At 34.3% G+C, this 14731-nt stretch overlaps 2 protein-coding genes across 2 annotated transcripts; one reads left to right on the top strand and one right to left on the bottom strand.

Annotated features, from left to right (window-relative positions):
- The first annotated feature begins 3137 nt into the window (after positions 1-3137).
- On the top strand, positions 3138-10339 carry LOC109205273 (protein BREVIS RADIX-like). Its single transcript, XM_019367963.1, has 6 exons — positions 3138-3686; positions 6331-6505; positions 6865-7238; positions 7693-7822; positions 8288-8562; positions 9058-10339. The coding sequence occupies exons 2-6, from the start codon at positions 6410-6412 to the stop codon at positions 9134-9136; spliced, it is 954 nt and encodes a 317-aa protein (XP_019223508.1). The 5' UTR covers positions 3138-3686; positions 6331-6409; the 3' UTR covers positions 9137-10339.
- LOC109205275 (ubiquitin-fold modifier 1-like) lies at positions 10259-14280 on the bottom strand. The gene is made up of 4 exons (XM_019367964.1): positions 14068-14280; positions 13893-13990; positions 13019-13051; positions 10259-10548 (listed from the first exon to the last, which is right to left on the bottom strand). Exons 1-4 carry the CDS (start codon positions 14154-14156, stop codon positions 10469-10471), a joined length of 300 nt encoding a protein of 99 aa, XP_019223509.1. The 5' UTR covers positions 14157-14280; the 3' UTR covers positions 10259-10468.
- Between the last annotated feature and the right edge of the window lie 451 nt (positions 14281-14731).

Consider the following 14731-nt stretch of genomic DNA (forward strand, 5'->3'; position numbering starts at 1 on the left):
CATCTAAGACGCACTTCCCGCATCTTGTCACCCACCGGAGCCACGCCCACCCTCTCCCGAATATCTTCATTCCTAATCTTATCCAGCCTAGCGTGCCCACACATCCATCTCAACATCCTTTTTCGTCTTATGATGGCGCGATAGAAAATAGATATCTCCTTTGTTTAGGAAAAGTTCACATCATAATTGCTTAATGATAGTGATAATTAAACTATAATTAGCCAAACAAAAGTTTGTATTAAAGGCATTGCAAGTTGGCAAGGCAATGAGGCATATGACAGGATTTTGTTAGGTCCCATTGAACAAGGCAAAGACAATAATAGTACGACCAATGCAGTGTGTTTTTGCTTTGTCTCACATGATTATTGTGTTCACGCTTACTATGGGCAAAAATCTGCATACGGCTATAAAGAGAATGTGAAGTTGACATAATCGGAAAGTCTCCATTCAAAGTTTTTTATATCCCAGACTTACTGATCCGACTAATTTGAATTCGTGATAGGTAGACTCATATTAAGGGGTAAAATGCTCACTATCAATAAATTATTAATATTCTCAAAGGCTCAAGCCCAAAATTTTAACTATTTTCAACTATCCACTACAGCTCTCTGTGTGGTCTATTCAAAGTGTTGGATTATGAACAAAGAAAGAAAGAAATGCCAGTGGACAGCATGGGGTATTTGCCAGACAAGGAGTTAAGGAAGAATAGAAAGAGGTCGACTTTGGAACCTTGACTATGCTTTTCTTGCCTAACAAGATCTGGCTCTCTTTAAGCAATTAGCTTTCTCTTTAACTCCTTGCCACGTTAAATAATAGTATACAATTATCACATAATAATAATAACAATAATAATAATAATAATAATAATAATAATAATAATAATAAAAAATTAATATCATTTAGAGTCTGTTTAAAAACTCATGTCTAATTACGTATAATTACTATGTTAGTAATTATACACCCTGATAATTACAAAGTATAGTAATCATTATATCCAATTACACACCAACTCAATTCCTATGCACTTTCCAAAAATGTTAAGAATAAAACAATCGCATATCCCTTAAGTTGCAGCAGACATGAATGCTCTATGTCATTCAAGCTCTTAATAGAATAAAAAGGGAAAGCCTAAAAATTACAAAAAGGAAATATCATGTTGATACATTTTGATTGGTATAACCACCTCGATTACTTTTCTATGACAAACACTAACGGAAAAAAAAAAAAGAAAGAACAAGAAGCATAATGATTTATTGTTATCTGATCTCACACAATCATTGCTTAAAATAACCTAACCATTTTCGTACTTTCCCACCAAAAAGATAGATTTAAGTTATATACTCTTCTAAGTTAACTTTATATATAGTATGTTTTTATTTTTTTATAAAGATAGTGTTCAAATCAGCTTGCACGCATCTTGATTATTCAACTGGATACATATTTTTTATCAACACATGTATCAGGTATTTCTCGCCCATCAAAACTTGGGAATGAAAAGAAATCATTCACGTGATGTGTTTTTTTATCTTTGCTGGAAATTGATATAAAAGATTGTTATTTTATATTCGGAAAAGGGTCAAATATATCTCTTTACTATCAAAAATTGTTTAAATCTACCCTCCATTATACTATCCATTTTAAAATTATCCTTGCCGTTATACTTTTAGATAAAAAAGGCCCTGGGTCTAATGGCTGAGACACGTGGCATGCTAGTAAAGTGTAAAACCCAACCCAATTAAAATACTCGGTCCTTTAAAAGGTTTTAACCCATGTACCCGACCCAAAATCCTTCACTTAAAATCAGTTTCACCATCTTTCACCCGAACTTATCGCCGTCGACCGTTCTCAGCCGCCTTAGTATACCTCCACCTTCGGATAGATATTTAAGTATATTGACTAATCACCTGGATGTTTGGGTTTAGAATCTTGAATTCTCAGTTAGAATTAGCAGTGACATACATCACACTAGGCAAGTTTTTTACCGCCACCACCACCATGGCTGCTTTCTAAGAACTTGGGAAGTTCAAAAACTTCAGCTTTAGTAATTAATGAACAAAGTTCTACGATTCTAACCTTTTTGTCCCCAAATGGGTTTGCACTTTTGCATCAATTTTATCCAACCCATTCTTCACAATCAATGACTACATTCAACCACAATTTTTAATTTTCAATTTAATCAGATTATAATACAAAGAAACCACAACATAGATTTTTCAAATACTAATGAACACTAATTCCATATTTTCAAGACCCAAAACATTGAGTCCAGCAGACTTGAGAACTTGGATATCTCCTTGTTATCAAAAGCTTACAAGTGTACTTTGTTCTTATTGAATTCTCTGTTCACTTTTTGAAACAAAAGAAATCGCACAAACTCCAATATGCACCAGACGGACTCGAATTTCACCCATAGCTTCTAATCAACTTTATTAATTTTTATTATTTGCAAAGAAGGAGATGACTTAAATGGCTAATGGGTCGTAGAGGCTTCATTTGTCATAATTATTGTATATGGAATTATTTTTCCACCGTCTTCGCCGGTGAAGGAAATAGTTAAAAAGTAAAGTAAAGGGGATAAAAGAACTCACTGTTTGAACAAGAAAGGATGAAGGGCGGGTCGGGTAGGTGAGCTTGACCGAGGTAGATTAAATTGGGCATGAATCTTTTAATATGGAACTGACACGTGGCTCTCCGTTAAAAATAAGGGTAAATTTGTTTCATAGTATAACGGTAGAGTTTGAAATGACCAAATAATATAACGGAGGGTAGATTTAAATAATTTTCGATAGTAAGGGAATATATTTAGCCCTTTTCCGTTTTATATTTCAGATGTCCACGTCAGACTTGCTATGAAAAGTTAATTACATACTGTTGTAGGTTGAATCTAATCCTTAAACGTAGAAACTTTATGCACCATCAATTCAAAATATTTAAGCTTAAATTAAGTATCCAAATCCTGATTAAAAAATAAAAAGTGTCCACTCTCTAATGGTTCTAATCCAATTAATTAAATCTTGTGACATACAACCACCCAAATTAGTACACTATTTAAAACCAATTCTAGACAGATGGGACCATCATGTCCTCCTTGAGGAAGACCACAAATAACCCATTAGGTCCAACACTTAATCCCCACATAAAAGTCCAACCTTTGGATACACAAAGTACAACTCACGAATGCAACAGCTCTACCTTTTGTTCACTGTTTATATACACGTTTTCCGTTGGATAACGACACAACATGAAATGAAATGTTGACGGCGTCACGTCCTTCTATAAATTCCTCAACACTTGCCACGAGCTGTTACCTCCCTCCGGCTCCATTCTATATTTACATATATTTCTTAGATTTTTCTGCTTCCCTTTGCTATATGTTAACGTAAAAACGGAAGCTGTGAATCTGAAATTTCCCGTTTTCAACTGCTTCAGAATCTCCACATTGATCGTCGGCGTAAGATTTGCCGTATTTCTACTAAAAATTAATGCCAGGGATTCTTCGCTCTTCTCTTTTATTTGATTTGATTTGATTTGATATCTCTGGGGATTTGCTTAATGATTTTCCCGTCTATTTTCTCTTAATTATTTGATCCAAATATGTAACAAGAACAGAGCAAAGCAGATTATTGCTCTGGAAACCATTTCACCAGTGGGTTTCAGCTGATTATCAACTCCAGTAGTCGTTTGAGGTATGAAATTTTTCTGTTTCTCATATTTCTTCTTTTTTTAATTAATGTATTCGATTCGATTTTTTTCAAGTCTTCCCAAGTTACATATATAATATTAAAAAATGAATAAGAAAAATTTTCGACTAGTGCGCACTAATTTATCATATTCTTTAATTTGCGCACTAGTGAGATATTGTTTACTCCGGCTTAATGGTCTCTTTGTTTTACCAAATGGAGATCAATGTGATATTCTCAACTAAGACTCAGGTATGTTATCCATAATAAAAAAAAGTTCAACTAATTAATTTCCATATGGTAATTTTTGAATATTAAGCTTTAGTGTTGTTACTTCAAAAGTTGGAGTGTTGGACTAGTGTTTTAAAAGGCAAGGGCGTGAGTCGGGACGTTTTACTTAATATGTGGGGACATAAGCCCCATGAATCTTTAATTTTTTAATTTATGAATTAATAATATAGCAATATAATACAATAAAATATAAATGATACATTATAAGTTCAAGAAAACTAAAAAGAATTAATGAAACTCATATAAAATAAAATATTTAGCATGTTTTAAAAGTATAAACAATAGTACAATATTGTTAAAGTTACTATGAAATATAAATTAACTACAACCTCTTTACTTTCAAACAATTAAAATTAAAATATCTTGAAAAATATTACTTCTGCATATTTTGTCTCTTTAAAAGTAAATACTCAATAAATTTTATCAACATTGTAATTTAAAATATTACTCCTTCATGAGTAAATATAAAATAATTTTTAAATAGTAAAATAAGAAATATATGATAATTTTGAGAGACAGAGAACTAAAATGTGAAGATCTATCAAGTAAAGATATAAATTTTATTTATCTATTTTTAAAAGAAATATTCAAATGATATTCACCTTCACGATATTCTCAATTAGTAAATATGCAATACTATAGTTCGTTATTTGAGTTATTCACAATTTTTATATTCCTATAGATAAAAAGAACTTTAATTATTCATTTGTTAAAGAATTTTGAGAGTCAATAGTGTAAATTAGTGAATTCAACACATGATTTGCAGAGGAACTGTTAGGCGTGTTCTCAGCGTTGAATGTTAGACGTGTTTAGGGCACACAATTGGGCGTTTGGGGGCGTAAGCCTCATAGAACTAAGCCTCACACATTGAGTCTCGAAGCATTTTGATAGTGCACCGCCCTAGGGCGAGTCCCAAAAAAAGCCTTGTAAAACACTGATCTTGAACCGCCAAATTATCTTATGTGTTTGTTTTGGGTTTGATGGTTTTGTTAACGTGTTACTTAGTGGAATAGTATAGCAGGAATTTTTTCGTTTTTCTAGTCGATATACATAAATATTTTGTTATGATTAGGTTAATCGGTGTCTACAAAGAGTAGGGAATTGTTAAATAGTTTGTCCATTGAATGGCCGCTTTCAGAGGTCGACAACTGCTGGTTCATCTGTAAAGCGATTGGTCATTCATTCTCCAGACCAGAATTCCCATCTTTCCCATTCCAACTTCTACTCTGCAGAGCTGCTGCCATATATATTCCTTTTCTCTCTCTCTCTCTCTCTCTCTCTTGTCTCTACTTGCTTTAGTTTCTCTCTCCATATTGATTGATATATGTATGTATTAGTGTACGTACGTATACATTGAGTATGGAAAGGAAAATATATAAAAGGGGCTTATTGTAATGAAGAATGACGACGATCATGAATATGTGTCAGAAACTTCCGTTCTAGTCTCTACTGTCTACTCTCTCCTTCCCAAGTTGTGTGGCAGGCATGGAATTTTAAAATAATATTATTTTAAAAAAAATTATGATATAAAACTAATTACTATATATTTTTTTATAATTATAAATCATCTCATTTTGAGACGATGAAAATTTTAAAGTTATATCAAATAAAAAATTATAATATATTATTTTTAGGATAGACTAAAAATGAAAATATAACACATAAGTCTTTTGATTTTGAGCATTCAATACATAAGTTGCCACCTAAATTTTTCCACACACGTTTAAGAGGCAACTAATATTTTATTTTTCCAATTAAGTTTTCTCTACGTACTAACAGAGTAAAAGTTTTACGTAAAAGATTTTTAAAATTTTGAACATGGGTCAGTAAAAAGATTATCCTTTGATTTGGAAGATGATTTCAGTAAACTTACCTTTTAATATATGTCCAATTTATTGTCCTTTCTCTTTAGTTTCCACCCAAATGTCAATATTGCCATTTTTGAACAAGTCAACGTACGTAGTGGTCCAAATTTTCAAAAATGTTTTCCACCCAAATGTCAATGAAGTGGGATAGCAGATTAATTACCAACTTGTAGAATTATTTTTTAGTTCACATTTTAACCTAAAACTTCAACGGATCAATTTGAATTTTCTTTATCCAGCTTTTCTTTATTAGGAAATAATATCATTTGCTATGAATGTTTTTACCTTAAAAGATTGTGAGTGAAAATAAATGCATATCCTCCCAATATCTCGTTGTAATATTCAAAAGCATTACTCTATATTGTCATTAAAGGAAAGTTTATTATCTGAACTGATCTTGTCAGCATAACACACAAAATGAATATCACAAAATCAGTGTTATATAATGATTGGTTATTTATGTTTGATGATTCGTTAGTATTTTTCATTTGCAGTTAGAAGAAGAGAGGAGAATAACTTACTCCTATATAGAGATGGAGTAGAAGAGAGGAACAAATTAAAAGAAAAGAGAAAATGTTGACATGTATCACATGTAAGCAAAAGGTGGAAGATGATGGTGGAGAAGAAGGTCCCAATACTAAAGATTCTGTCAAAAGTCTGACGGCTCAGGTTCTACTCATCCTACATATCTTGAGGACAATCAAACAGTTATATATATATATCACTCATGTTTTAGACAAGACAAGTGCTGTTTCTGTATTAAGCTATGATTCTTTTGGGGGATAATAGTAGTGTTTGGACCAGTTTACACACACTTCGACTATCCATATACTTGCTATCTAAGTACTTAGTGAATTTTCCCACTAAAGCTTAAGCATATTGAAGAAATCACCTAACGTTTTTGTCTCTACTGAGATCTGATATTTCTTGTGCATCATCTTATTAAGAACCCATTTTACTCATTGTGTACAGCTTGAGAATTACTACTCTATATCTTATTATGAACATTTGATTTTAATCATTTGCAGATAAAGGATATAGCATTGAAAGTCTCGGGTGCTTATAGATGCAAGTCAAGTACGCCCACAAGCAGTTACAAGAAAGGGCATAGACCATATCCGTATCCATATCCATATCCAGATTTTGATGCAATCTCAGAGGGAGTTTGTTACCATTACCAAACAGGGAGTTCAAATTCAACTCCAGCTTGGGATTTTACGAGTACCGGTCATCTCCAAACACCAGCTAGACCTGATTCAAGATTAGCCGGAGAATTAAGTGGTGATGTGGTGCTAGAAGAAGAGGATGCTAAAGAGTGGACAGCACATGTGGAGCCTGGCATTCAGATTACTTTTGTTTCTCTCCCTCGTGGTGGAAATGATCTTAAAAGAATCCGCTTTAGGTATCTATTCGTCATCTCTCGCTCCCTCCTTTTCATTTTTTATGGTAGCATTTGACTGAGTGCGGAAGTTAAGAAAGAACGAAAGAGTCCTGACACATATCGAAAGTATCATTAGAACTTGTGGCCTTAAACATTTCTATAGTTATAAGAGCATGTCGTTAAAAGTAAAATGAGAAGTTTAAAGTGAAATAGTTTCCGAATTTGGATATGTATCGTTCTTTTTTTAAATGGAGTAAGAAGGAAAGAGTATCACATAAATGGAAAAGAGGAAGTATCAAAGAGTATGGGAAACATGATATGTAAACATTTTTATTTGCATGATGCTAATAAATGGGTAATGAAGATTGATATAACTAATCCCAACTAGCTTCGTATTGAGGCATAGTTGTTATTTTTTGTTAAATGATTATTTTATCATTTAGACGTTAATTTGACTCGTTGTTTTAATTTGAAGTCGTGACATGTTCAACAAATGGCAAGCTCAAAGATGGTGGGGTGAGAATTTTGACAGGATTATGGAGCTTTATAATGTTCAGAGATTCAATAAGCAAGCTCTTAGCACTACCTCACAGTCTGAAGATGGGGTATGCCAGCTTCACCTTCTTGCAATTTATTTACTTAACTGCAGCATTGACCTCAATGTTAATCTTGATCATCCATTATAATAAGTCCATGCAGATTAGTTCAAATTATGTTCATGAACAGCCACAGTACATCAATGCTTCTACATTCCTAGTATAAAACTTATGTTGCTCGGCTCCTCCAAAAATGTCGTCATACCCGTGTCACGTCCTCCAAAGATGTATTATTTTTGGAAAATCCGACACCGGTGCAGCAGCATGTTTTGGAAGATTAGAGCAACATAGCATAAAACCACTTAAGGCGAATATAACTTGAGTTGTTCAACTTGTATAAGAATATGATCACTAGCTGAAGTAGCGAGCCAAGTACCTCCATTACTTTGTTAATTAGCCACTCAGATTTGGAATAATTATCAACGCAACATGAAGCAAGCACAAGTTAATGAAATTTAAGGTCTTTTTATGCAGAGAGATTCAAATTATTCAAGGCTTGGTTCTGCAAGGGAAAGCCAACAATATAACGGCGGATCAAATGCTTATGCCTCTGGTTTCACCAAGGGTAGTGAGATGTCATCTATGGAGGCGTCAAGGACGACAACTTCCTCTAGGGACGAGGCTTCAATTTCTGTAAGTAATGCTAGTGACATGGAGCCAGAATGGATAGAACAAGATGAACCTGGAGTTTATATAACCATCAGACAATTAGCTGATGGTACTAGAGAGCTAAGTCGTGTCAGATTCAGGTATTTCAAATTCTGCTGTGCCATATTCGTTCTCCTGCCACATAAGATGAAGCATAAGAATCTGGTGTAAACTGTAAACATTTCTGTGATTAGTCCTTTCTGCTACGGTGCTACCTAATAAAAAAAGACATCAAATGAGAACCACCTCTTTATATCTACGTTTGTTTTTATAAATCTGTTTCATGCTTTCCTCATAATATATTTTACAATGCATCAACTTTGCTAAGTTGGTTTTCATTTCACTTTCCTTTTTTTCCCCTTTTAAGTGAATAATGATCTTCACTTTACTTTGGGATATTTTTCCATTTGTAGTATGTTGGTACGACATAAATCATTTCTGCTACTCCTTTTTCAAAGAGTCTGGACAAGTTTGCATGTAATGGATCATCTTTTAGGATTTCTCAAAGGATACTTACTCAAATTTGTGCTGAACCTAGATATGTGTCTTTGCAATTTCAATTGATATTTTTCTAACTTTTTTCTTCAAATACTCAGGAGTGAAAAATTTGGGGAGGAGGACGCGAAGCAGTGGTTGGAGCAGAACTGGGAGAGAGTACGAGCTCAATACCTTTAGATCGCGATTTCCATATTACATTGTCAGCATTGTCCACAACATCTCAGGATAATCAAAATGGAATACTTTGCCATCCTGGAAGCAAAGTTAAAATCACCTTCCAATTAAATTGTGGTGGCAAAAGAGATTAAACAAGGTTCCTACTGAATGTATATAGTGTCCACTGGGGAATGGCTTTGTTCCACAGGGCTTCAAGAATTTTCGTGGCATTTCTTGATCTTTTATTATACATGACTTTGCCATACCCATTTCTTCCTTGTTTTGCCTTTCAGTTTTTTCAATTTAGGCCTTGATGGATATGCTGATTTTTTTTTCTTGGAATTGTTGATGGATGTTTGAATCTGTTACCAAGTCTCGCTTTCCTTTGCAACTTCTAGTGGAAAGGCTATGTGGAGCAAACATTCATATAACAACTAAACCATATTGTGCACAAGTCCACAATATCACCAAAACAAAACAAACTGAAAAGGATGAGAAATCTTCATCCTACAACTTTCCTTCAATGGCTTCTTCGAGGAAGAATATCTTGTGAATGGTCAAGGAACAAGTTAGCTGTTGTACCCTTCGGGGTTGCCCAGTTGGTAGGGAGGGTCGTCATTCATATGGATGACCTGGGATAGAATCCCCCCTCAATGCCTTCTGGGGTGAACCTGTCGTACAGCACTTGCCTAGTACAGTTTACATCCCCTCTTTGGTTTGCAAGCTATTACACAGGGGAGGTTTACCCAGTGCGTACAAAGTGCTCACCCGAAGGGCAGAGACTGTGGCAGCAATTCTAGCGGGAGTTTCCCCCTCTTACAAAAAAAAAAAAAAGTTAGCTGTTGTACCTTCTCTGACTTTCTCTTTACTTGTTCTTTCAACATTTTCAACTATTATATGCCATGTTTCCCTTTGAATCCAATAGAATACAATACTCAGAGCTTTTCTCTCCTTTGTTTTTACATTGGTAGCGGAGGTTCGTGCCTATTGGAGTATATTATCATCCAATTGACGAGGTTTATTTATCTCAAATTGTCATTATTCGATATGGAGAATCAAATTTTTTACCCACAGAGCTTCAAGCTAAATAGTGAGATTACAAGCATCAAAGCTATTAAAATCATAGAATGACCACCACCTACATACATCAAAATAATCAGTATAACTATTAATCACGTACCCCATTGCAGATCAACACTTTAGAAATCTCAACAAAAGTTTATTTCACAACATATTTATTAGTCGACGGACGAAAAGCATGGTTTATTCTGTTTAACATTCCACTATACTTGATATTACAACATCGAAAGTTGCAGCACATTTCACCATGAGATGAAATACTCGGGCATATGCTCAAAATGACAACCCGGGAGCACCGACCCTATCGCGAGGAATCAGCCGCAGTTCAGAGCCATGTTTAAGAAAGACATTACCTGAAAAGCAATTTGAGTTGAAAAGAAAAATTATAACACCAGATATAACCAGATTGGGTGCAGAAAGGTGAACAGCATCGGCGAATAAGATTACTTAATCCCGTCAGGATTAAAAAACAAACTCTCCGGGTTACGACAGCTAAGGAGAAAGACGTCAAGAAGTTCCACTTTACGAGTGCATGCAATAGTAATTAAAGATAATATGCACTGCACTGTTAAAAGAATGTAAACATGGAGACAGCCAAGTAAGCAAATAAGAACGTTGGTCTGAAACACAAGTAAGCAATAGGCCTTCAAGAAGCAAATTACTTGGTAATTAGGCAGGAATGGATAACACGTCAGAAGTAGAGTTTTTCTCAGCAATTGCCAAATACACTTGTGACCACTTATCAGTTACTCCCAAGATCTCCAGTCTTGGCTTTAGGGACACAAACAAACAACTTCATCGAAATATCCAAAAGGGAAAAGAAAAAAGAAAGCTAAAACAGACCCCTATTAATATAAATGCAAACACAGAACATTGCCAGAGTTTAGAAGAATCTCTTTTGAAAAACTCGGGCATAGAATTATTCTATATGACAACATGAACTCAGATTTCTCTTGCACTTGTAATATCCACAAAATTCTATACACAATATCTGAATCCTACACAGATCAGAATTTATACAACATTTTCTCCTTACTTCACCACCTTTGAAAGAAGAGTGAAGCATGAAAAGGCATTGTAAGAGTAATGTTTCTTCTTAGTTGGCAAGACTGCATATCCTGACCTATATTTCCTAAATGCACAATAACATTTTCGAGGTGTAGTGGCACGACATAGGGATCGTAGGTGGCAGGAAGGACTAGAAATAGAAAGGTCTGATTTTGCTTCTGAAAGTGTTTAGAGAAAGAGGCTTGACGTCAAATTGCTCATATCAAAGTTATAGGATTGACTTGGTGGGAAAAAATTGCAGGATTAAAGAACTTTACCGGACAGTAAAAGTTCTGCAAAGGATTGCAAGACTTGAGGCACTCAGACTACGAAGCTTAGCAACATAAAGGGAGAAACAAAAGTCTTTTCCACCAATATATGCACCGAAAAGTCTCACCAACTTATGAACTACGGAAGTCAAAAAGTCAAACTTTCCAAATGGATCCAGGTTTCATCAATCACCAAGCCAAAATCAATTCAAAAAGTAAGGTCACTTACAAATGAAGGACGGAGCCTCTTGGTATATATTACAAAAAGAAAAAGAAAAAAGTATTTTTCTAGCACGAAGTGCTGCATTTAAGGTCTAATATGCATATCCTTGCAGATCAGAACCCTTTCCTTTTTTCTTCTATATCTTTAGGTCAGTCTCACAACAGACATAGAATTAGGTATAAATTCAAGTTAACAGGCATGAAGCTCACTTAGATAATTCCCATAGAACAGGTAAAGAGTTTGCAAAGTACTCGTACCAACAAATCATAATCTAAGAGGGTTTCAATTACACTGAATGAGGTCAGGGACCATAGTTCACGCAGAAGTATAAACCAACTGCGAAGGATGGTCCTGCACATCACTGTCATGGTTGATACATTAGTAGCCTCCTAATACATACTGATCGTATGCATACCCAGAAGATGGATGAGTGCAGTATTGAGGAAAATGAGTGGATTCATTTTAAATTCCAAGTACGAGAACCTTGAGCCAGGATATTCAAGAAAAAGAAAATAACTCTCAGGCGGTTCACACACGAATAAAAGATCGAGGAGAAGATGTTGGGAGCTGGCAAGGTAAATATGCAACATGGAGAGCGACAAGCAAGCTTGCTCAGTTTGAAGATGCTTTCTATGTCCCATTTTATATGATGGTATTTAATTGGATAAAAAGTTTAAAATGATTTTTTTAAACAGATGGGACAAGAAGTTTAAAATGTTAATTTCAATTAAATACTAGTATAGTCGTAAAAGAAGATACTATGGTTGAAACTTATCCTGTTGAAGAAAACAATGTGTCAGTTTATTCTAGCACTTCTAAAATTATATACTGTAATATTGAAAAGAAAAGGAACGCCAAACTATTTGAATTAGAATTGCATGCTTTAAGTCTTTGACAAAAAGCTTATTCTAGCACTTCTCATTATAAACTTAGCTTATTGGAATTGTTATTGACTATTGATTCTTGACTACTTTCAATTCTTTGTTACTCTTCATCAACACTGGTAGGCAACTTCGTAACAACTCTACTTATCCACACCCAAAAAAATGCTATGTTTGTAACAACTCATTTACTGTCATAAACTTCTTTAAATTATTCACAACTCCCAATTCCTAGATTATGTGACCTTTTTTAGTGCACTAGATTTCTCACACGCGTAGGGAATAAGTTATTCACAACTCCCAATTCCCAGATTGTTTATCATTCATAAAACAAATAAGCATTACAAGCCAAGTAACATACAGGAGGTAACTGTAAAATATTCAATGCAAAGTGTAAACTTACCAGCACTTTGCTGTGGATTAATCCCCACTCCATCTGCAAAATAAGATAAAAAGGAAAGAAAAATAGAGTCAAAACATTGCTTACATTCAGTAAAAACTCATGCCTTTTCTTATAATACTAGCAATAAGTGAAAAACAAATTCCAAATTGTTTTTGCTCCCAAGTTCTCATGAGACTAATGAACAGAATATCTTAGAAAAACAAAAAAAGAAAAAAAAATACAAGAGATACTTTTCTTATAATGGTGGTGTCTCGTCAGCTACCTCCACCAAATACTGGATAACTCTGTTCACAAAAATTAGAAAGATGGGAAGAAATAACCTAATGTATTTCTTTCCACTGAAATTTGAACCTGACACCTAATAGTACTCTACCAACTTCATTGGCAGTAGGCTACACTTTGGGTGCTAAAAATTGCTTTTCCCTTCGCCGCATATAAGGAAAAAATATTTATCTTCTCAATCTCAAAATCATGAGCCGAGGGTCTATTGGAAACAGTCTATCTATCCTCACTCACAAGGTACGGCTAAGGTCTGCCTACACACTACCCTACCCAGACTCCACGGTGTGGGATAAGATTAGGTATGTTGTTGTTGTTGTTGTTGTTGCTTCTCAATCTCAAAAATCAATTTTCTCAAATAAGAGCCTTTTTTTACTAAGGTGAATTACAGTACCAGACCCCTAGTGTTAGATAATCCTTAATTATATAAAATAGAAATATTATGGAGCAAAACAGGCATTTATGATATTGAGGATTCATACAGTAGACCACATCGCGTAGTAGTTGTTGTTGCCGTGAATTACAGTATCAGATTATATAAGATTATTAGTAAAACTATGTAATGTTGAATCATTAGATCATTAGAGAAGTTTACCATTAGTGATAATGGCGCTAGTTTGTGGAGGAACTTTGAATTCCTCGGCAGCAAATTTGAGGACAGCTGTGAATGGAGCAGCTTCTGGAACGCTAAAACTGAAAAACAAAAAAGGTGAAAGAAAGAACAAAGAGAAAAGAGAAAATCAGAAATCAGAAATCAAAATAATACAGACACTTTGAAGGGCAATTTGGGATCGGAAGTAAGAGTGACTTTGAAGGAAACTTTTCCTCCACCACCACCAGCACCGCCGCCGCTCGCCATTTTTGCTCTCGGAGAAAGCGTTACGGGATTAGAGAATCGGGGATTTTACAGGCGTTGTAAATAAGCAAGTCCAGCACAGCGTACCACGTTGCTCTTTTGTTCTAACAAGGAAAACGGTATTAGTTTCACTTTGACACTTAGAAATTTAAGGGGTCGTTTCGTTATTCCAGAATTAATTATTTTAGGATTAGTTATTTTAGGATTAGTTATTCTAGGATTATATGAATAAAATAAAAATAATATTACAATTCTGAAATAATTGTTCTCGGGATTAGTAATTTTATCCACCAAAAGTGAGATAAACTCATCTCAAATTTAAACCGAAATTAATTATTGTATCTCTCACACAATAATAAATATCTTATATAGAAAAAATATATAAGATGCACCTCGAATTTATCCTGAAAAATCGATTTTTAGCTCAATCTTTATGGACATTTTTTTCCTATCCTATACTTATCCATGTTGGGTTTGTTATTAATAAATAATAATAAAAGAGGTGTGAATGGAAAATAGTGGGAAAAGAAATGGAGGGAGGTGAAATTTTGAATGAGTTCATTTCATTTATGCACTTT

This window comes from Nicotiana attenuata, unplaced genomic scaffold, assembly GCF_001879085.1.
Source record: "Nicotiana attenuata strain UT unplaced genomic scaffold, NIATTr2, whole genome shotgun sequence".
Taxonomy (NCBI): domain Eukaryota; kingdom Viridiplantae; phylum Streptophyta; class Magnoliopsida; order Solanales; family Solanaceae; genus Nicotiana; species Nicotiana attenuata.